The 23,411-nt window shown below is 38.2% G+C and overlaps 1 protein-coding gene across 2 annotated transcripts in view; it reads left to right on the top strand.

Moving 5' to 3' along the window:
* The window catches only part of STAC (SH3 and cysteine rich domain), a 164,889-nt gene that overhangs the window by 110,739 nt on the left and 30,739 nt on the right, over positions 1-23,411 (top strand). For both annotated transcript variants that reach the window (XM_025376325.1, XM_025376326.1), the window contains 2 exons: positions 10,146-10,210; positions 11,491-11,579. In XM_025376325.1, coding sequence (XP_025232110.1) covers positions 10,146-10,210; positions 11,491-11,579 — 154 coding nt within the window. The remainder of the gene's footprint in view (positions 1-10,145; positions 10,211-11,490; positions 11,580-23,411) is intronic.

Below are 23,411 nucleotides of genomic sequence, written 5' to 3' on the forward strand. Positions count from 1 at the left end.
AGTCCTGCAGGACCTGAGTTGCATTGTTAACTTGAGCTGAATGTATTCTCATGGCAGAAGTTATCCTTCCAAACTCCAATCCCAGCCCTGCCTTTTCCAGCCTGTATGCAGAAATTCCTCATTCAATACCACAGAGCTGTTTTGTCAACAGCTGTCTGATGAGGTATCACTTTTACTCTCTTCACTCTGGGAATTCATTTATGTCTCTTCTCTAGTTAGGACTGTGTCTGTAATTCCCACAAGGCACCACGTGCTCAGCTGCCCTATGATTTTCCTTCCTAAATAAGTGCCAGTGTTCACCATGCCCCCCCTTGCCAGGCCCACACACATCTGCTAAAGCTCACCGCTGGGGTAAGGACTCTTTGGCATCGCATCAGGAAAACTGTACTTTTAGATAATGCAAACAATCACTGAGCACTTAGCAGTGCCATTAGAGAGACAAATTAGAGGGTGTTGGCTTCAAGGGGAACCTCATAGTGGGTCAGCATCACAGCAGGGCCATCCCAGCCCAACTGTCTGGCATTGCAGGACCAGCAATTGAACTTAAACAGCAACCCTAGAGTTTCTCAGTATCTAAGGATCTGACTCACCAGAGACTTGCATGTTAATGCTTTAAGTGTGATCAGCTGCTCAGTCCTGAGTCTGACTACTGCCTTCCCCCTTCCCCTGACGCTCTTCTCACCAACGTCACTGCTGGCCTCCTCCTCACTAACGGCGCTGGAAACATTTGGTCCTTGGCCCATCTTTGCTCTGGAGGCAGAATGCTAGACGTCACTTAATGATCATGTGATCCCGAAGCAGTGACCTAGCCTCTCTCTGCTTCCATCACCTCATCTCTAAAATGAAGATAATAACACCAAATCCATAGGGTTCTTATGATCTTCGGATGAGATAATGAATGTAAATACTATCCATTCATTGTTGACTCAAACTTCATCTTCAGTATTAGGATTCTTTGCTGCCTCCAGATGCCTATCACCTATTGGACATTGCCATCTGAATGCAGAATTGTCATCTTAAAGTTAACGTACCCAAACTTTACTCTTGATCCCCTCACCCAGCCACACACTCAGACTGGCTCTTCCCACAATTTTCTCTGCTCAGTAAATAGGAACTCTATTCAACCAGTTGATTAGGCCAAAGTCTTTGAAATCAGCTCTGACTACCTCTTCCTCTCACACCTCAGATGTAATCCATCAGCAAACTCTATTTGCTGCTTCTCAAAATTATGCCCAGCATGTGCTCACTGCTTAACTCTCTGCCTCAGCCATCCTGGTCTGGCTCTGTCTATGCTGTTGCTCACCAATTCCTTGAGGAGTTAGAACACAATTTACACTGAGGGTTTCTTCTCTTAAAAGGTAGTCTTAATAGGATTTTACAATAGGAAGAGCTATATTTAGCAATCATTGATTTGTAGCATCGCTGCTATTAACAAAGCCATCATACAGTCATAAAGTGTCAGAGATGCAGGTAGAGCCTCACTACTCTAAATGTGGCCCATGGACAACTCACGTGAGCATCAGTTGAAAGCCTGTTAGAAATACCAAGTTTCAGGCCATTCCACACCTGCTGAATCAGGATCTGCATATGAATCTGTGGTTCGTAGTCTCATTCAAGTTTAAGAGGTAGGACTAGAGGTCACTTAGTCCAATTCCCTCCCCTCCAATATGCACACATGCACACCACAGTACCCCAGTATAGATAAGGAAACTAAGTCACAGAGTAGTACACACAAAGACACCAAGTTGACAATTTTCCATCTCTTCTATGTTAAGGGGCATTTTCACAGCCTTTTTCAAAGAGATCTGGTGAAAGAGCTTAGCAAGCAATAAACTCCAAAAAAGTGTTGGAGATGTATTAACAATTCTTTTGATCAGCAATAGCTTTCTCTACAATGCACCCTGAGAAGCTAGGAGGATTAATTATGCAGCAGTTTGCTTCAAAACACTTTCCTTTGATTGACTTTAATGTCCTGTCCATGCAGTTTGTTCTCAAACATGGAGAAAACACCCTACATATGTGGTCCACGTTCCCACAGATCTTCTCAGTCATGCAAGGAGGGTGTTGCTGCTCAGAAGCAGTGTCTGGGATTACAGTCACAACCAGTTCTGCATTACACGTTTCATTTATGTCTTAAAAAATATGCAGCGCATACAGGTGTCATTTCTTCCAACCAGCTATTATGTCAATTCCTTGAGGAGTATCTCCAAAGCCACCTGGGAAGGAAGTGCACTTCGTGCTAATTTCTTTAGTGCTAAGAGTACAGTCTCTGCTTTCTCTCTTATAAACAATCCTTGGCACGTCTGAGTGTTTCTGGTTGTTGTTTTGAACGCTATTCCTGGATGCATCATAAATATACATGGAGGAAATTGTTGGTCTTCACCTTTGGCTTAACTGCTAGAAACTTCACTCATAACAAAGTAACAAGCAAAGAGAGAAGTAAAATCTCGCCTGAAGTAAAATCTGGCCTGCCTATTTCAGCTCCAAATGCCAAATAATAACGTTATTGGCTGCCCTCAGTAATTGCATTTCAGAATGACTGTATGTGATCATAATTTTCCTGGAAGAGAAACAGACAGTAGAGGACATAAGCAATACAAATTCCTAGAATTTTCTTCAAAAAGGGCTGGGTTAATCACAGCCACTTAAGGATATTACAAAATCGAATACTACCTCACTTTACACTAAAGCAAAGAAATTTTATCCTGAAAAAAAAAAAGGCAAGCTCAGATCTGGAAAATGAATCCTAGCCTTCAGCATGTACTAATTCAATATCTCAAATTTTAAGGTGTCAAAAAAAAAAAAGAGCAGATATTTTCAAGGTTAAATTGGCAGATGCCCCTGGGTTTGGTACCACTCCAGTGTATAATTTCTAAATTACAGATGCAAATATCTGTGGTATGTTTCTGCAACACATGCTTTGTTTCAAGTTCAGGTAAAGATATTTTTAAACTTCAACAGAAGATTCCCTTTCCAGCAATGTGGAGAACTGGCCATTCAGAGGAATTTTTCCCAGTTTAGCACTCCTAAAACTGTTAAGAGAAAGAATTGTTTTAAAAAAAAAACCTAGTTAATGCATGGCTGAGCTGGCAGCAAAATAAGGCAATTCCTTAGCATCTAGGAATGACAGTAAAACATGAATTCAGAGATATAAGCAGGTAAAGGCCAATGTTTACTGTGCACATCCTAGAGCCTTAGCTTGGGAAATAATAGGCCCCATTTATGAACAATAGACAATAAAATGGGTAGTGGCCAGAGTATTAGGTTGGATGAGAGGCCCTTTAGAAAAATATTAATACCCCAAAAGGTACCCTTAGGATCACTGGACAAAGAGAATTCCCTGCAGAGGAATATGCTATATCAGCCTTAACTCAAGTGGAAAAGAAAGGAAACAAAAAAGTGGGGAGGAGAGAGAAAGAAAGAAAGACAGGCAGAGAAAAAGAAGGGAGGGAGGGAAGAAAGGAAAGAAAGGAGGAACGAAAGAACCAGTCTGCTTACTTGGATTTTAGGGCCTGAATTCATACTACCTGTATGGGCAAATAATATAATAATATGATATTTTAGTTTAATTTATTTTTAAGTGGCCCAGGTACAGTAAGATCACCAGGCATTTGGCAGAAACAAATGTAAACCCTCTCTAGAGGAAGAAAATTTTAAACTAGACCTCAAAAACTTCCCACAAATGAACATTCAAAGAACACAAGCTAACAATCAAAATTCACCAAACACATGAGAAAATGAGCCGTGATGAGTAAGTATGAGCAGAAACAACCAATTTTATGGTCAGATTTTCAAGACTGTACATGTTAGAATTATCAAATGAAGAAATATATAACTATATAGTTGTATACATTTAAAATGTTAAAATGGACCATAAAACATAACAAAGGAAAAAGAGACTATCAAAAGTAAAGAAGCAAACTTGAGGAAAGTCAAAAAGAACTTCAAGAATTATTTTTAAAGTAGAAATTTGATTGATAGATTTAACAACATATTAGGCATAAAGAGAGAATTCATTCCCTAAAATATAGAACCAACTAAATGTTAGGGTACAGTTAGGAAGACAAAGCAGTGGAATTTGTGAGAGTAAAAGTGACATGGAAGATGAGTAAGTCCAACATGCATGTAACTGACAATTTAGGAGTACATAAAGAGAGAATGGGGCCCCAGCCACAGTGGCTCACGCCTGTAATCTCACCACTTTGGGAGGCCGAGGTAGGAGAATTGCTTGAGCCCAGGAGTTTAAGACCAGCTTGGGAAACATGGTGAAACCCCAGCTTTACAAAAAATACAAAATTAGCCAGGCCTAGTGGTGCCTGTCTGTAATCCCAGCTAACTGGGAGGCTGAGGTAGGAGAAATGTTTGAACCTGGGAGGTTGAGGCTGCAGTGAGCCATGATTTTGCCACTATACTCCAGCCTGGGAGAGAGCGCACCAGACCTTGTCTCAAAAAGAGAGGGAGAGAAAGAGAGAATGTGAAAGAGACAATATTTAAGAACACACTTGTGGAGAATTTTCCAGAATTGATTAAAGACGCCATTACTCAAATTTAGAAATCTATACCTAGACATAGGTTACTGAAACTGCAGAATTTCAAAGATAAAAGAAAACATAAAATGCAGTACAAAGAACAGATTACCTACAAAGAAATGAAAATTAGACTGTTAATTCTTACAAATTACAGTGTAAGTGAAATAACAATAGAATGCTATCTTCAGTTTACTGAAAGAAAAGTGATCCTTAACCTAGAATTGTAAATGAAGCAAAACTATCTTTCAATAACATATTTTTCAGACAAAAACTGTATTTACAGTTCAATTAAGAAAGACCTATATTCAAAACATTTCAAAAAGATGTACTTCAAAGAGGAAAATATGACCTCAATGGAAAGACTGAAAAGTAAGAAGAAATAAAAAGCAAAGAAAGTGGTAAACATGTGGTTAAATCTAAACAAACACTGGATACATTTTTTTAAATAATGATTTTTAAAATTTTTAATAAAACATTAGCTGAAATACTGACTTTATGTGGGAAATGGGCATTCAGAGATTCATGTATTGCTTTGGAGGAGATTAAATATACTACTTCACTTTCTATTTTGTTAAAACATATCTCATAGAATTTCTAAGATGACTGCTAAAGGAATAAAAAATAGATTCAACCTTCCAAACCAGAAAGGGAACCAAACTGAATGATGAGAAGGAGAAAAAAATCAATCAATTCAAAAGAAAGAAGGGATGGAAAGTGGCAGAATAGAAGAAAAAGCATAGAAAATTTGGGATAAATACAAAATAAAATGTTAGGAAGAAATCCCAATTTATCAGTAATCAAAATAAATGTAAACCGATTTAAGCACTCTAGATAAAAGATAAAGTTTTTCAGACTAGGTTTTTTAAATGACCTATATACTGCTTATAAATACCTAAAACATAAGGATGTAGAAAGTTAAAAGACAAAGGTTTTTTTGGTCTTGTTTTTTGTTTCTTTGTTTTTTTTTTTTACTTTCTGCAGGGAGAAGAAGGAAAAACATAGGCAAAATAAATAATTTATCAGATACAGAAACCAAGGGGCAACCACAGGCAAATATTAAGCAAAAAAAATTATATAGCTGTATCAGTGTGTGAAAAATTGACTTTAAGACCAAGAAAACATTACTAGAATTTAAAAGTGTTATCTACATGGTCATATCCACTTCATCTGAAGATATAAATTCTAAACTTGCATATACCTAATACAGGCTATATAGATAGCCTGAAAAATGATAGAAACTCAAGGAGAAATTGACAAAATTATTCCAAACTATTGAGTGATTTTAAGATGCCTCTCTGTTATTGGCAAATCAGATAGACAAAAAGATTCTGCACAGATATAGAGGATTTGATGACACATTTGACAATCCTAATCTAATTTACCTAAAAAGGACACTCCCTGTAACAAGTAGAAGATTCAAATTCCTTTTAAGAACACATGTGGTACATATACACCATGGAATACTATGCAGCCATAAAAGTAAATGAGATTGTGTCCTTTGAAGGAACATGGATGGAGCTAGAAGCCATTATCCTCAACAAACCAACGCAGAAAAGAGAAAACCAAACACTGCATGTTCTCACTTATAAGTAGGAGCTGAACAATGAGAACACATGGACCCAGGGAGGGGAACAACACACACTGGGGCTTGTCAGGGGAATGGGGTAAGGGGAGGGAGAGTATTAGGAAAAATAACTAATGCGTGCTGGGCTTAATGCCTAGGTGATGGATTGATGGATAGATAGATACAGCAAACCACATGGCACGTGTTTACATGTGTAACAAACCTGCACATGTACCCCAGAATTAAAATTAAAATTAATTTTAAAAAGAACACATAGAATGATTTAAAATACTGATCACCCACTAGGCCAAAAGCAAATTTCATGAATTTCAAACAATTATTATTATATAGAATACATCTTTCTGACCGCAAATAAGATAGAAATCAATAGTCAAAAGATAACTAGGAAAACCAATAATTTGTGAAATGAAAACACTTCTAAAATTTTTATAACTTGGCTGCGCATGGTGGCTCATACCTGTAATCCTAACACTTAGGGAGGCCAAGGTTGGAGGATCATTTGATGCCTGGAGTTCAAGACCAGCCTAGGCAGCTTAGGGAGACTCTGTCTCTACACAGAATTTTAAAAAATTAGCTGGGCAGGGTGGCACATGTCTATAGTCTAGCTACTCTGGAAGCTTAGGGGGAAGGATCACTTGAGCCCAGAAGGTCGAGGCTGCAGTGAGCTGTAATTGTGCCACTGCTCTCCAGCCTGGGCGACAGAGCAAGCCCTTATCTCAAAAACAAAGCAAAAAACAAAAAACAAAAACACAAAAACAAAAACACATAAAGGGATTCATAATAAAGACTGGAATATATTTAAAGCTAAATGAGAATGAAAACATATCAAAACAATACATATCCAAACTGCTAAAGTTGAGATTTGAGTATTTAGCTTTAAAATGAGTGTTAAAAAATAAGAAAATCTGAAAAGTAATAATCTAAGCACTATACTTAAGAAGTCAGAAAATAAAATAGAATAAACTCAAAAAAGCAGAAGGCAATAATAAAGACAGAAATTATTAAATTACAAAGATGAATCAATAAATCTTGAGTGTTTTTTAAACAAAATTGCAATCTCTAATGATTTTTAAGATAAAAGAGATGAAACAAAAATCAATACAAAAAAGAGCAACATAACAGAGATTGTAAAGAAAACTGAAGAATTTTATAACCAATTTCATGCCAATGTATTTTAAAACATTTTTAAATGGGCAGATATAAAGATAGATATCAATGATTAAAGCCTGACTCAAGAAGAAATAGAAATAGCAAATATGAATTTTCTTATAATATTTATAGAAGCTGAATCAATGTTTTAAATTTTACACAATGACAATACTAGGCCTGAACAACTTTATGAGTAAATTCTATGAAACATTTAAGGAAGAGAAAATTTTCAGATTACATAAGCTCTTTCAGAGAAACAAGAAGTAGCAACGAGGAAGGACAGCAGCATTCTCCAACTCAGTTTATGAGGCTACAATTATACTGACTTTAAACCCAAACAAGGATGACACGAAAAAGGAAAATCACTGGCCAGTCTTTCTCTTGAATACAGATGCAGAAATCTCAAGCAAAATCTCAGTAAACTGAACCCATAAAGTATTTTTAAAAGACATTGTATAATTACCCAGCTGAACTTATTCCAGGGATGCAAATTTTGGTTCACGTCAGATAATCCAGTAATGTAACTTGCAGCTTTACCAGGTTAAAAAGTTAATAATCTAACTAAAAAACACGGTGGTCTTGGGCCTCACAGGTCTGCAAGGTAAAAAGCAAAAGACAGTATATAGGATAGGAGAAGAAGAAAGTTCTTTGGGGATGTGATAAGAACTAAAGAACTAAAGGTTCATTTTGCTTCTGTAACATTAGAAACTATGCCTACATAATAGACATATTCTTTGAATACTTGTTATGGGTGAAATAAACAACCAAATTATTTTTCATGAAATAATTTAAAGCACCAAAAATAAAAGGCATATGATATGTTTTTGGTAGTTACCTTTCTTTTCTCCCCTTCCATTAAATCAAAGTCTTAGAAATGGTTGGAATAGGTTTTAAAAATTATTTTTGCAACCTTCGATTTCTGTTTGCAGCCATACATGAAAACATATATAAGGTCACTTCAAATATTTTTCAGCAAAGTTTACAAAGATGATATACATTTTGAGCCAGAGGGTCAGAGGGAGATTCAATGCAAAAATTAAAACAATGTGAAATTATAAAATTGTAAAATCAATCAACACTGAACATTGTAGACGCCCTTTTGGTTCAAATCAAGAATTTTCTAGGAAGATTCTCTTTACATTTCCATTCAAATATTTAATATTCTTTTAGAGGTGTCTGGTTTTATACTTAGGGAATCAAGTGTTTACAGCAGGATTTCAGACAGTCACACAATACCAGAAAAAGGTTTTGCTAATCTCTACTCTTTTTAGACTGGTAAACATCAAGTTAAGTGGCCAAATATTGAGGCAGACAAGATTCATAGAATCGGACCTTCGTTTTCTAGTTACTTACAAACCAAAGCCCCACCAGTGACTGCATATTGGCTTCCTAGGGATAATGGAATTGCCTCCATAAACTCTGGAACTATAAGCCAAGAAGAATAGATATTTGATAAGCATCAGTACATTTACAGAGGCTCTTGTTCTGAAGCACTTTTTCTGTATCACTGTTGTTGAGGCTATTTTAAGAACAGTGAAGAATGTCAGTGCACTAATGTAATAGGTTATAGAGCTTTCTGTGGTGTTCCCCTCCCTCTACGGACATTTCCTTGATAATCTGAAGGGAAATCAAAGAGAAGAATAAAGCAGCAATGTATAATCTTAAAATTTCAAGTCATCAAAATGGTAGAGTAATTTAAACAACAGAGCTTTATTATATAAACTTGGAAATATTTACCACATTTTTGTTTAAGGAAAATACCTATGATGAGAATGATAAAGTTATGACATTAGTCATGGATGTAGGTGAGGCTGACCAAACTAGATAAGGCAGAAGTCCCATTATCCATCAGGGACATCCCACAGCTGGGTATGTGAACAATGAAAACTCCTGCTCATTTTGTTTTTTGTTTTTTGTTTTTTGTTTTTGTTTTTGTTTTTTTGATGGAGTCTCACTCTGTCACCCAGGCTGGAGTGCAGTGGTGTGATCTGGGCTTACTGCAATCTCCACCTCCCACCAGGCTTAAGTGATTCTCCTGCCTCAGCCTCCCAAGTAGCTGGGAGTACAGGCATGTGCCACCATGCTCAGCTAATTTTTGTATTTTAGTAGGGATGGGGTTTCACCAAGTTGGCCAAGCTGGTCTTGAACTCCTGACCTGAAGTGATCCACCCGCCTCGGCCTCCCAAAGTGCTGGGATTACAAGTGTGAGCCACCATGCCCAGGCTTCCTGCCCATTTTGTTAAGGTTGTCCACTATCAAAGGCTACAGAATGGATACTTAAATACAAAAGGAAGAAAATTATACTTCCCAATAATAAACTAAAAGAAAAAATAAATAGTAGCCCCAATGTGTTGACAATAAGAAATCAAGGAAATATTTTGAAGTTTAAAACTAAAGCTTTAATCTTCAAAATACAATGTAGATATCTTCAAGAAACTAGAATCGAGATATTGAATATAGATTAAAGAATCATACTTAGAAGAGGCAGCTCAAATACAACTAAAGTGGATATACCTCACCCACCACCCCATTAACAAGCAGTTTGATGCATTCAACGAGGACAAATGCTCCTGAGAGGTACACTATCCAATGAGATCAAATATGAACACACTATTGCCAATCATTATATGAGGCAAGTACTAGTCAGGCATGTACAAAAGTTGTGGGAGCACAGAGAAGGTGGTACAGAATACTGCATGGGGAGGCAGGAGAAGAGTCACGTGGAAGACGACCTGAACACTGGGTCACAGAGAATGAGAAAAATGCAATAAGTAGTAAAGTAGAAGCTATGGTACTTAGAATAAATAAAGCCATCTTTCAGGCATATTTTTTTAAATGGTTACTAGATTCATAAAGCACCTGCTTTCTCTTGTCTCCTTCAGTGTTTACATATCCAGAAAATGGCACTGATGATTTCAGAGATCCGGCGAAGAACATAAGCCACCAGGTATTTATGGATGTCACAGAAGACAAGTCAGACAGGAGTGCTTAGATAGACCTGCAGGTTGCCATTCAAGTGGCTCATGAAATCAATTTAGTGGGTCCAGACCAGCATCTTTCGAGAATAGAATAATATAACACAATGTACCATAGCATGGAATAAACAGAACTATCTCATTGCATAAAAGGTAAAAAGAGTAAGCATTGCACTGTGCACCTTTCATTTCTGTTATATAATATGTAGATTATAGAATTATATAGTATATTATCACTTTATTTTCTAGCACATATGTCATATTTTATATGTTCATTTACATATGTAAAATTAAGACAGACTACAATAATATTATATAACGTACCTGAGCTTTGAAGAGCAGAGTGAATTATAGATAAAAAGATATATAGTTGTGTACAGCTTTTGTGTATGTTTTCTATAAATTTATAGCATGTATTTATTATATTAGTATATAGTTAGATATATGATGCAACTATATATGACATAATATATAATTTTAACTTGTTTATTATAAAGCATAAGTGTTTTTACAGCATTAACATTTATTTGGTTAGTAATAATAGCTAATATTTATATGACACTTACAAGAGTCTTTTATCATCTGTAAATTGGGGACAACAATAGAATCTCCCTAACAGAGTTGTTGGTAAGTTGAAGTATGCTAATGCATGTAACATAACGCCTGGCACACAACAAACTATGAAAACAGCAGCTTATATTGTCATTATTGCAAGGTTTCGTTGCGAATAGATGGTAGTAAACTGAATCAGTCTGATGCCAAAACCTATGCTTTTTTCTCAACATAAATGAACTAATTGCCAGATGAATATACCTGGTTCCCTTTGATGCACTAGATACCAACTTTACAGCTAACTGATAAACAGTTAATTTTAGGAAGTGAGAGTTATGCACTACTATTCATGTGTCCCTCTTTCTTTAGAGAGAATATTCCCATTTCTGAAGTCTAACTTGTATCATTTTTCATGAACAACTATATTATCAAAGAAAATGTATTTGAAGAAAATTGCAATATTTCTGACAAAGAGTTCCAAATAATTGTTTTCAAATTGTTTATAGTGAAACCAACCTCGGTTAAGAAATTAAAAATTAATGCAAAGTTGAAAGAAAATCTTTAATAATGGTTAGATATTTTAACACTTATGATCCATACACTGATATTACATTGCAATAATTTCTCCATTTCTTGTTTCTTTCCTCTCTCAATTTCTTTCACCTTTCTTATCTCATTTTTCTTTTATTTTCTCTTTCAGGGATCTCTTTCCAAAGACCCATTACAGATGAACACCTATGTTGCCTTGTACAAATTTGTACCACAGGAGAATGAAGATTTGGAAATGAGGTAAAAACCTTCTGTAAAGAAAAAAAAAAGAGTAAATTTTAAAGTCATTGTTTCTCCATGTGAAAAAGTAGTTCCATCTATGCCCCTCCTAATGCTTTATAGCAGTGATTCTCAAACTTTAGCATGTATCTAATGACTAGCAAAGCTGGTTAACACACAGGCCCTGTCCCCAGAGTTTTGGATTCATCAGATCTGAGGCAGGGCCCAAGAAGCTGCATTCCTAAGGAGTCCCCAGGTGACACTGATGATGCTGGCCAAGGTCTACACTTTGGGAACCACCACTTTAGTACATGCTCAACAGAACTGCTAATTGGAGTTTTCATGAAGGTTGAACATTAAATGCACTTGGCTTCAGGTGGGGTCTAATAGGGAATCAAAAATATATTTAATCAAAGATCAGATGGTTGCTGATGTGTGGTATTATTTCTGAGGCTTCTGTTCTGTACCATTGGTCTATATGTTTTGATACCAGTACCATGCTGTTTTGGTTACTGTAGCCTTGTAGTATAGTTTGAAGTCAGGTAGTGTGATGCCTCCAGCTTTGTTCTTTTGGCTTAGGATTGTCTTGGCTATGCAGGCTCTTTTTGGTTCCATATGAACTTTAAAGTAGTTTTTTCTAATTCTGTAAAGAAAGTCAGTGATAGCTTGATGGGGATAGCATTGAATCTACAAATTACTTTGGGCAGTATGGCCATTTTCACGATACTGATTCTTCCTATCCATGAGCATGGAATGTTCTTCCATTTGTTTGTGTCCTCTCTTGTTTCCTTGAGCAGTGGTTTGTAGTTCTCCTTGAAGAGGTCCTTCACATCTCTTGTAAGTTATATTCCTAGATATTTTATTCTCTTTGTAGCAATTGTGAATGGGAGTTTATTCATGATTTGGCTCTCTGTTTGTCTATTGGTATATAGGAATGCTTGTGATTTTTGCACATTGATTTTGTATCTTGAGACTTTGCTGAAGTAGAATATTGGCTTAAGGAGATTTGGGGCTGAGATGATGGGGTTTTCTGAATATACAATCATGTCATCTGCAAACAGAGACAACTTGACTTCCTCTCTTCCTAATTGAATACCCTTTATTTCTTTCTCTTGCCTGACCCTGGCCAGAACTTCCAATACTATGTTGAATAGGAGTGGTGAGAGAGGGCATCCTTGTCTTGTGCTGGTTTTCAAAGGGAATGCTTCCAGTTTTTGCCCATTCGGTATGATATTGGCTGTGGGTTTGTCATAAATAGCTCTTATTATTTTGAGATACCTTCCATCGATACTTAGTTTATTGAGAGTTTTTAGCATGAAGGAGTGTTGAATTTTACCGAAGGATTTTCTGCATCTATTGAGATAATCATATGGTTGTTGTCATTGGTTCTGTTTATGTGATGGATTATGTTTATTGATTTGCATATATTGAAACAGCCTTGCATCCCCAGATGAAGCCCACTTGATCGTGTTGGTTAGGCTTTTTGTTCTGCTGCTGGATTCGGTTTGCCAGTATTTTATTAGGGATTTTCACCTCAATGTTCATCAGGGATATTGGCCTGAAATTTTCGTTTTTGTTGCATCTCTGCCAGGTTTTGGTATCAGGATGATGCTGGCCTCATAAAATGAGTTAGGGAGGAGTCCCTGTTTGGAATAGTTTCAAAAGGAATAGTACCAGCTACTCTTTTTACCTCTGGTAGAATTCAGCTGTGATTCCATCTGGTCCTGGGCTTTTTTTGATTCATAGGCTATTAATTACTGCCTCAATTTCAGAACTTGTTATTGGTCTCTTCAGGGATTCGACTTCTTTCTGGTTTAGTCTTAGGAGAGTGTATGTGTCCATTTCTTCTAGATTTTCTAGAAGAATTTATCCATTTCTTCTAGATTTTCTAGTTTATTTGCATAGAGGTATGTATAGTATTCTCTGATGGTAGTTTATATTTCTGTGGGATCAGTGGTGATATCCCCTTTATCATTTTTTATTGTGTCTATTTGATTCTTCTCTCTTTTCTTCTTTGTTAGTCTGGCTAGTGGTCTATCTATTTTGTTAATCTTTTCAAAAAAACACCTCCTGGATTCATTGGTTTTTTGAAGGGTTTTCCATGTCTCTATCTCCTTCAGTTCTGCTCTGATCTTAGTTATTTCTGGTCTTCTGCTAGCTTTTGAGTTTGTTTGCTCTTGCTTCTCTAGTTATTTTAATTGTGGTGTTAGGGTGTTGATTTTGGATCTTTCCCACTTTCTCCTGTGGGCATTTAGTGCTATAATTTTCCCTCTAAACACTGCTTTAACTCTGTGCCAGAGATTCTGGTACATTGTGTCTTTGTTCTCACTGCTTTCAAAGAACTTATTTATTCCTGCCTTAATGTCATTATTTACCCAGTAGTCATTCAGGAGCAGGTTGTTCAGTTTCCATGTAGTTGTGTGGTTTTGAGTGAGTTTCGTAATCCTAAGTTCTAATTTGATTGCACTGTGGTCTTAGATTGTTATGATTTCTATTCTTTTGCATTTGCTAGGGAGTGTTTTACTTCCAATTGCGTGGTCAATTTTAGAATAAGTGTGATGTGATGCTGAGAAGAATGTGTATTCTGTTGATTGGGGGTGGAGAATTCTGTAGATGTTTATTCGGTCTGCTTGGTCCAGAGCTGAGTTCAAGTCCTGAATATCCTTGTTAATTTTCTGTCTCATTGATCTGTCTAATATTGACAGTGGGGTGTTAAAGTCTCCCACTATTATTGTATGGGAGTCTAAGTCTCTCCTTAGGTCTCTAAGAACTTGCTTTATGAATCTGGGTGCTTTATGTATTGGGTGCATATATATTTAGGATAGCTCTTCTGGTGGCATTAACCCCTTTACTGTTATGTGATGGTCTTCCTTGTCTTTTTTGATCTTTGTTGATTTAAGGTCTGTTTTATCAGAAACTAGGATTGCAACCCTGCTTTTTTTTACTTTCCATTTTCTTGGTAAATGTTCCTCCATCCTTTTATTTTGAGCCTCTGTGTGTCTTTGCACATGAGATGGGTCTCCTGAATAAAGCATACTGATGGGTCTTGACTCTTTATCCAATTTGCCATTCTGTGTCTTTTAACTGGGGCATTTAGCCCATTTACATTTAAGGTTAATATTCTTATGTGTGAATTTGATCCTGTCATTACGATGCTAGCTGGCTATTTTGTCTGTTAGTTAATGAGTTTCTTCATAGTGTCAATGGTCTTTACAATTTGGTATGTTTCTGCAGTGGCTAGTACCAGTTGTTCCTTTCCATATTTAGTGCTTCCTTCAGGAGCTCTTATAAGGCAGGCCTGGTGGTGACAAAATCTCTCAGTATTTGCTTGTCTGTAAAGGATTTTATTTCTCCTTCACTTATGAAGCTTAGTTTGGCTGGATATAAAATTCTGGGTTGAAAAATCTTTTCTTTAAGTATGTTGAATATTGTCCCCCACTCTCTTCTGGCTTGTAGGGTTTCTGCAGAGACATCTGCTGTTAGTCTGATGTGCTTCCCTCTGTAGGTAATCCAACCTTTCTCTCTAGCTGCCCTTAACATTTTTTCCTTCATTTCAACCTTGGTGAATCTGACAATTATGTGTCTTGGGGTTGCTCTTCTCGAGGAGTATCTTTGTGGTGTTCTCTGCATTTCCTGAATTTGAATTTTGGCTTGTCTTGCTAGTTTGGGGAAGTTCTCCTGGATAATATCCTGAAGAGTGTTTTCCAACTTGGTTCCATTCTCCCCATCACTTTCAGGCACACCAATCAAATGTAGGTTTGGTCTTTTCACATAGTCCCATATTTCTTGGACGCTTTGTTTATTCCTTTTCATTCTTTTTTCTCTAATCTTGTCTTCATGCTTTATTTCATTAAGTTGATCTTCAATCTCTGATATTCTTTCTTCTGCTTGACTGACAAAAACAAGCAATGGGGAAAGGATTTCCTATTTAATAAATTGCATTGGGAAAACTTGCTAGCCATATGCAGAAAACTGAAACTGTATCCCTGCCTTACACCTTATACAAAAATTAACTCAAGATGGATTAAAGACTTAAACATAAGACTCAAAACTGTAAAAATCCTAGAAGAAAACCTAGGCAATACCATTCAGGACATAGGCATGGGCAAAGTCTTCATGACTAAAACACCAATAGTAATGGTGACAAAAGTCAAAATTGACCAGTGGGATCTAATTAAACTAAAGAGCTTCTGTACAGCAAAATAAACTATCATCAGAGTGAACAGGCAACCTACAGAATGGAAGAAAATTTTTGCAATCTATCCATCTGTCAAAGGGCTAATATACAGAATCTTCAAGGAACTTAAACAAATTTACAAGAAAAAAACAACCCCATCAAAAAGTGGGCAAATGATATGAACAGACACTTCTCAAAAGAAGACATTTATGCAACCAACAAGCATATGAAAAACAGATCTTCATCACTGGTCATTAAAGAAAAGCAAATCAAAACCACAATGAGATACCATCGCATGCCAGTTAGAATGGTGATTATTAAAAAGTCAAGAAACAGCAGATGCTGGAGAGGATGTGGAGAAATAGGAATACTTTTACACTGTTTATGGGGGTGTAAATTAGTTCAACCATTGTGGGAAATAGTGTGGTGATTCCTCAAGGATCTAGAACTAGAAATACCATTTGACCCAGCCATCCCATTACTGGGTATATACCCAAAGGATTATAAATCATTCTACTATAAAGACACATGTGCACATATGTTTATTGTGGCACTCTTCACAATAGCAAAGACTTGGAACCAACCCAAATGCCCATCAATGATAGATTAGATAAAGAAAATGTGGCACATATACACCATGGAATACTATGCAGCTATAAAAAATGATGAGTTCATGCCCTTTGCAGGGACATGGATGAAGCTAGAAACCATCATTCTCAGCAAACCAATACAGGAACAGAAAATCAAACACCGCATGCTCTCACTCATAAATGGGAGTTGAACAATGAGAACACATGGACACAGGGAGGGGAACATCATACAATGGGGCCTGTTGGAGGGTGCGGGGCTAAGGAAGGTGTAGCATTAGGAGAAATACCTAATGTAGATGATGGGTTGATGGATGCAGCAAACCACCATGGCACATGTATACCTATGTAACAAACCTGCACGTTCTGCACATGTATCCCAGAGCTTAAAGTATAATTAATATATATAGTATATATAATACACACACTATATATATGTGTGTGTATATATATACACTATATATATGTATATATATTTAATCTCCAAATTAATATTGATAGAAAAATCAAACTAAAACTGTCAGAGTCAACTAGGAGCTATCCACTTCATGGTAACTGAAATACTAGATAGAATAGGTAAGTCTTGTGGCCTTCTCAAAATCTAAACCATTCTCTTACTTGAGGTTCCTCATGTTTCAGGGGTTGTTAAGCTAGAGTCAATTCTGGGTTTACATCCTACTTGTTGTGTGACCTTAAGCAATTTATAAACATCTCATTACTCTGATTTCCTTATGTATAAAGAATAATAATGATCTCTTCCCCCTTAAGGTATTTGGTGAGACTAAAATGATAGAAAGGAAATTAAACATATCGGTGCCTATAATCATAAACACTCAGTAACGAGTGCTTATCACAGTTTTTATAATGTGGTGTTCACTGGCCTATCTCAAGGAAAAGACTTCTGCTTCCGTGCATTCATGACCCCAAAACATGAGTAATCTCATGATAGGGCTCTCTGTGTTTTCCCATCCTAGAGCAGAATAGAAAAGGCTACTTTTCCAGTCAAATGGTCCCTTGGAGATTCGTTCTTTCTTCTTCTAAAAAAATTGCAGAGATAAGTTAGCACTCAAAACTATTTAATTGGCCGGGCGCGGTGGCTCAAGCCTGTAATCCCAGCACTTTGGGAGGCCGAGACGGGCGGATCACGAGGTCAGGAGATCGAGACCATCCTGGCTAACACGGTGAAACCCCGTCTCTACTAAAAACTACAAAAAACTAGCCGGGCGAGGTGGTGGGCGCCTGTAGTCCCAGCTGCTCGGGAGGCTGAGACAGGAGAATGGCGTGAACCCGGGAGGCGGAGCTTGCAGTGAGCTGAGATCCGGCCACTGCACTCCAGCCCGGGCGACAGAGCGAGACTCCGTCTCAAAAAAAATAAAAATAAAAAACAAAAAAAACAAAAAAAAAAACTATTTAATTGCCAGAGCATTGGGAAAATAGCCACCATCTGAAGGTAGACACCGCTTGTCTGAATGCCGTGCCAGCCAAATTACCAATCACCAGTTACTCTCTTCACATGGCTTCTAGAGAGCCTGCCTCTCCACGCTGGAGCTACCTGGGCTTTCCCAAATCTTCAGGTTTGGGTCATTTCCCACCCATGGTCCACCACCTCAGTGAAATTACCCTTCGGTTTCACCTACCCAAACTCCTATAAACGGTGAGAGCCACTGAAGTGCTTCAGTTAGACCCTGTTTCCCAGGTTTTATATGCTATCAGGATCAGTTCCAGCAGCTCCGCCAAATTTCATGGTGGATATAATATCCAGCAAGACATCACAGCAGATTTATTTACCCTGCTGGAGTCTCACAGCTCTCCCTGGCTCACACCCTGAGGTCAGCTTTGTTTCAGAATCAGTTTGAGATCTGCTGCCAGGTGGCTCTCCGGTCTCTCCAGAGCAAAGTTTGGGGCCTGAGTCCCGGCTCCTTAGATTTGTAGAGACAATTAAGCTTTTGTCCATCTGAGTTTTCTCTATTGCTGAGTAAAATCGTCATGCCGAACTCACTGGCTGAAATTGTAAATATTACCTGAACAGTCCGGCATAATGGGTGGGAGAGGAGGAGATGGCCTTTATCAAGTGAAGCCCTGTTCCGTTAGAGATATGACAAGCCCTGCGAGCCAGAGCAGAGCCCGCCTAGAATTCATTGCTGGGATGAAGCCACGCCTTCAGCAGACGATCCACAGTTAACTATCTGCTGACGAAGACAAAGGTGGCATATATTTACTTTACAATAAGTACACCATATTGGGTCCTTTTGAGATTGTCATTTGGGTGTGTAACATTTAAGATTTAACAGCTTTCTATTATGGAGATCCTATGGTTTTATATTAGAAGATTATTCTGAAGTCATAACATTTTTTTTTAAAGTCATTTCAGAAGAATACAGAATGTCACTGGGATAATGAGGAATGATGTCCAGCTGCCTGGTGGTGGTCGTCACCCTGCGTGCTTATTTTACTTGGTTGCGGGCCATTAGAAGTCAAGTTGTCTGGTCACGAATGACACGTTTACAGTCTGCTTCGAGGCAATCAGGACTATCCATTCCCAGGAGTGAAATGTCTGCATTACAGAGACTGCAAGATTGGAGTGATAAATCACACTTACTTTTTTTTTTTTTTTTTTTGCCAAGAGATTATAGGTTCCCATTTTAAAAGCCAGGCACTTGATTCAGAATGTTTAAGGCAATGCTTTAGGAATGCTTTGGGGATTCAGCATAACACCTTGAATGAACTGGAGCTTTGTGAATTATCTTTTTCTCCTCAGATCATAAGGTAGAAAAAAATTCCTTTTAACAAAATAGCATTCTTATCCACCCACCTTCTGATCCAGGGCAGTATGCTGGGTACTGACCTCGGGAAAGAGAACAAGGGAGTGAGGGTACAGGAAATGTTAGGAGTGTGAGCTTGAGGACAAAGATGACCCAACTGGCAAAGCCAGCAGTTGTCAATCAGAGCAGATGAATTATCACATCAGGAAATATTCATTATATATCTACTCAATAGTAAGAAAAGCTTCTGCCAAAGGCCAATGCTCCAGACCTCCCCCCGAACCTCCAGATTCACTTACCCACCTGCCTACCCCAGCAATGTACAGAGCATGGCAGCTCTGCCCTCTCTTCCACAAACCTGCCTCTTAGGGTGAAAGATGTCAACCTCTGCCCAGGCCTCAAGTCAGCCAGGGAGAGGCCTCGCTCTACTTTTGCCCAAAATGTATTTGACGCTCAATTCCTACTCTTCTCTTTGCCTAAAATCAACTGTATCTCTCCCCCACCTTCATCTCTCACCTGGACTGTTGTAAAAGAGCTTCCTGCTCTCTGTGTTTTCAGTCTTCCTCTCCCTTCCTATCCATTATGGGTGATAGTGCACTAAGGTAACAGTACAGTGTTCTGGGCTTCATCTCATCTTTGAAGTAATACAGAATGATTCACATCCATTCTCTACTTTCTAACAATAGGGCTTACTAACTAACTTTCTGAACCTGTTTTCTCATCTTGAAAACAGGAATAATAAGGCCTGCCCTTACTGCCCTTAGATCTAGGATCGATGTGATTAAATAAGATAGCAATATCTGGTATATGGTAGGACCTTAATAATATTAATTCCAGTCAGTTCTTTTTTATATTTCAAAAGTAGGTGCTTCCTTTCCAGAATTAAGGAGGGAGACCACACCACCCACTTGCCAAAGGATTTTTCTCCCTGCAGAGTCTGCTTCTCCCTCCATCCTCCTACCCACCACCATCGAACACACACATTCACACACACACAGGCAAACTCTTCCATTTGACTATGATTCATCCACTAGATCTCAGGTCAAATTTCATTTCCTTGTTGCAGCCTTTCCTGTTACCCCACTTTGGATTACATTCTTCTATTATATTCTTTCATGACGCCATAGTTCTCTCAAATACTTATCTCTACTTGTATTTATATATTTCTGGAATTATTTGGTTAATCTCTATCTCTCCTGTAAACTCCATGAGAACAAGTCTGTAATTACTAACCCTCATATCCCTAGAGCATGAGTTCATTCTTGAAACATAGTAGATGTATAGTAGATAATAATTATTTGACGAATGAATGAGTATTATGGAAATTAACTGAACTAATGCTATGCCTGGCATATACACTTAGTGGGCAAATCAAGTCTACGATAATACAATGGAAACTACAGGCCAGGCATGGTGGCTCACGCCTGTAATCCCAGCACTTTGAGAGGCTGAGGCGGGCGTATTGCCTGAAGTCGGGAGTTCAAGACCAGTCTGGCCCACATGGTGACACCTCGTCTCTATTAAGAACAGAAAAAAATTAGCCGGGCATGGTGGTGTGTGCCTGTAATTCCAGCTACTCGGGAGGCTGAGGCAGGGGAATTGCTTGAACCAGGGAAGTGGAGACTGCAGTGAGCCAAGATCACACCACTGCCCTCCAGCCTGGGCAACAGAACAAGACTCTGTCTCAATAATAATAGTAATAATAATAATAATCCAATGGAAACTATAAATAAGGAAGCAAACCAAGCTGAGAGTGGTTAGTCAGGGACCTGTTTCCTGGAACAGATGAGCCTGAGCCCAGGATAAATGTTATTCATCAAGAAGAAATTGTAAAGGGGGAGACCAAAAGTAGCCTGTGGTTCCATTCACAAATAACGACAGGCTTAAGACAACTTGGAAGAAGCCCTGCTAAGCCTTTACTGAAGCACTCACAGCTGAGAGGAGGTGGGGACCTCAGAGACTATAAACCATAAACTGTTTGAGACAGTTCTCAGTCAATTTAAAGGTTTATTTTGCCAAGGTTGAGAATGTGCCTGGGAAAAAGAGATGCAAGCTATAGTAGGATAAGTGGTTTGTGCTATTTCCAAAAAGGGTTTTTGAGGACTTCAATATTTGAAGGGGAAAGGGCATCAGGAAGGTAAGGAGGAAAGAAAAAAAGCAGGGAGGGTAGGTAGTGAGATACGTGATCATTCTTGTGAGGCTTTGATTAATGCTCACTGAATCCGCATGTTACAAGTGAAAGGGATGTAGAGGAACAGTCAATTATGCATTTGTCTGATGTTCAGTAAATCTGCATTTTACGTAAGATATCAATAAACACAGAGTAGAGGACGCGGTCACATTTGTCTCAGGTAGGTGGAGGGATGCTTTCTAGTCTTGTCTTTGCCCTGTTCCTGTGAAGAAAAGCTGGTAATTTATACTGACTGGGTGAGATTCAACAGAACTCTGTTTTAGGGTAAAGAGTTTGGGGTCCACAAGGAATTTCCTTGTGAGCAGTTTCAGGGAGCCCACCTGGGGAGATCTGTGGCCTTCCATCTTTGCAACTATCTGTTTAGGAACAAAAAGGAAGGCAGTTGTTGTGTGACTCAGATCCCAAGCTTAACATTTTTTCCCTTTGACATAGTGAGTTTAGAGTCCTGAGATTTTATTTTCCTTTCACAAGAGGAAGAGCTGGTTGCTGCCCTCTTGTTCTTAGGTAAGTGAACACTTTTCTTAGAAGTGCAATGGTCCCATCATTAATCTCCAAATCCCATATAAAGGCAGAGACTTTATACAGTCTGCTTTGCTACAGTTCCAGTGCAAAATAAACTTCCTTTATTTATTTTTTTCACACTGCCATGAAAAAGTAGAAATAAACTTCCTTTATAAATTAATTTGCTGTTTCCCACCTAAACCTCTGGAGGTAATGTAGACCATGATAATTCTCTACCTTTCCACCATCAAGGGCAGAGAGCAGGACAGCAAGCTGGCAAGGCAGAAAAGAGAAATTTCTGGCAGTCAGAGAGGCCTAGGTCTGGTTTCCAACTCTGACACTATCTGTGTCAATTTTAGCAAACAGTTTAATTTTTTAGAGACTCAGTTTTCTCCTTCCTAGGAAGACTGAATATTAAACAAAGTAATATAAATAAAATGTGGAATTTCATGCCCAGTACAAAGTGAGGTCACAGCAGATTTTAGATACCTTCTCTTCGTAATTACATCTTTTCACAGTGTATTTTCTCTCCTAGTCTTCAGAACAACCTCATTAACACCACCCTAAGGATATACAGTAGAGAAAACACAGTTAAAGGCTCTCCCTTTGAGCGGACCCAGTAAGACCTTGTCCAACTGGTCCAGCAAAAAGGAGCTGTGATATCCAATACTTATCTTGGGAGCAGGTTTTTCAGTTGCTGACATGATGAGCTATAATATGAAATTTTATCATTGATACCCAAGATGTGATGCCATCATGCATGGGGTCTCAAACATTGCTGACAATTTGAGGCCTGATAACATTAAAGAGCTACCCAGGTTCTTCTATCAGGGTATAGCAGGGTGGTACAGTAGATAATCTCCTGAAATTAAGAGTCTTGGACAGATTCCACCAATTACCCTTATTATCAAGTTTTTTGAAGAGTCCTGAAAATTACACTTTATGGACTGCCACTTTAATTCATGAACAAAGCTCTTAAACGCTGCTAAAAATACATGACCAAGTGCAGTGGCTTATGCCTGTAATCTCGGCATTTTGGGAGGCCAAGGCAGGACGATTGCTTGAGTCCAGGAGTTCAAAACCAGCCTGGGCAACAAAGCAAGACACCATCTCTACAAAAATAGAAATAAAAAATTAACCAAGCATGGTGGTGCACACCTGTAGCCCTAGCTCTTCAGGAAGCTGAAACAGAAGAATCACTTGAGCCCAAGAGGTTGAAGCTGTAGTGAGCTATAAACACACCACTGCGCTCCAGCCTGAATGACAGAGCTAGACCCTTTCTATCTATCTAAATTAATTAATGAAAATAGAATGTAAACTGGAGAACCCTATTATAATCAGCACTGTTGTCATAATTATCGTATACTGCTCTGTGAATTAACATAGACCATGTGTCACATCGTCCTTCTGGCCAAGTGGCTATGCATGTGTGTGTGATACACTTATACATGCAAATAACCTCCCACACACACTCACAGTCACACACACACACATATGCACATACACACACACTTATACACATTCAAGTACACATTCATTCACACACACGCAAGCATGCACACATTGTTAGCCAAAGCTTGATAACCCACACTTAGTTTTGATGAAATTAAATCCTACCATCAACACTTACAATGT

This window comes from Theropithecus gelada, chromosome 2, assembly GCF_003255815.1.
Source record: "Theropithecus gelada isolate Dixy chromosome 2, Tgel_1.0, whole genome shotgun sequence".
Lineage (NCBI taxonomy): Eukaryota > Metazoa > Chordata > Mammalia > Primates > Cercopithecidae > Theropithecus > Theropithecus gelada.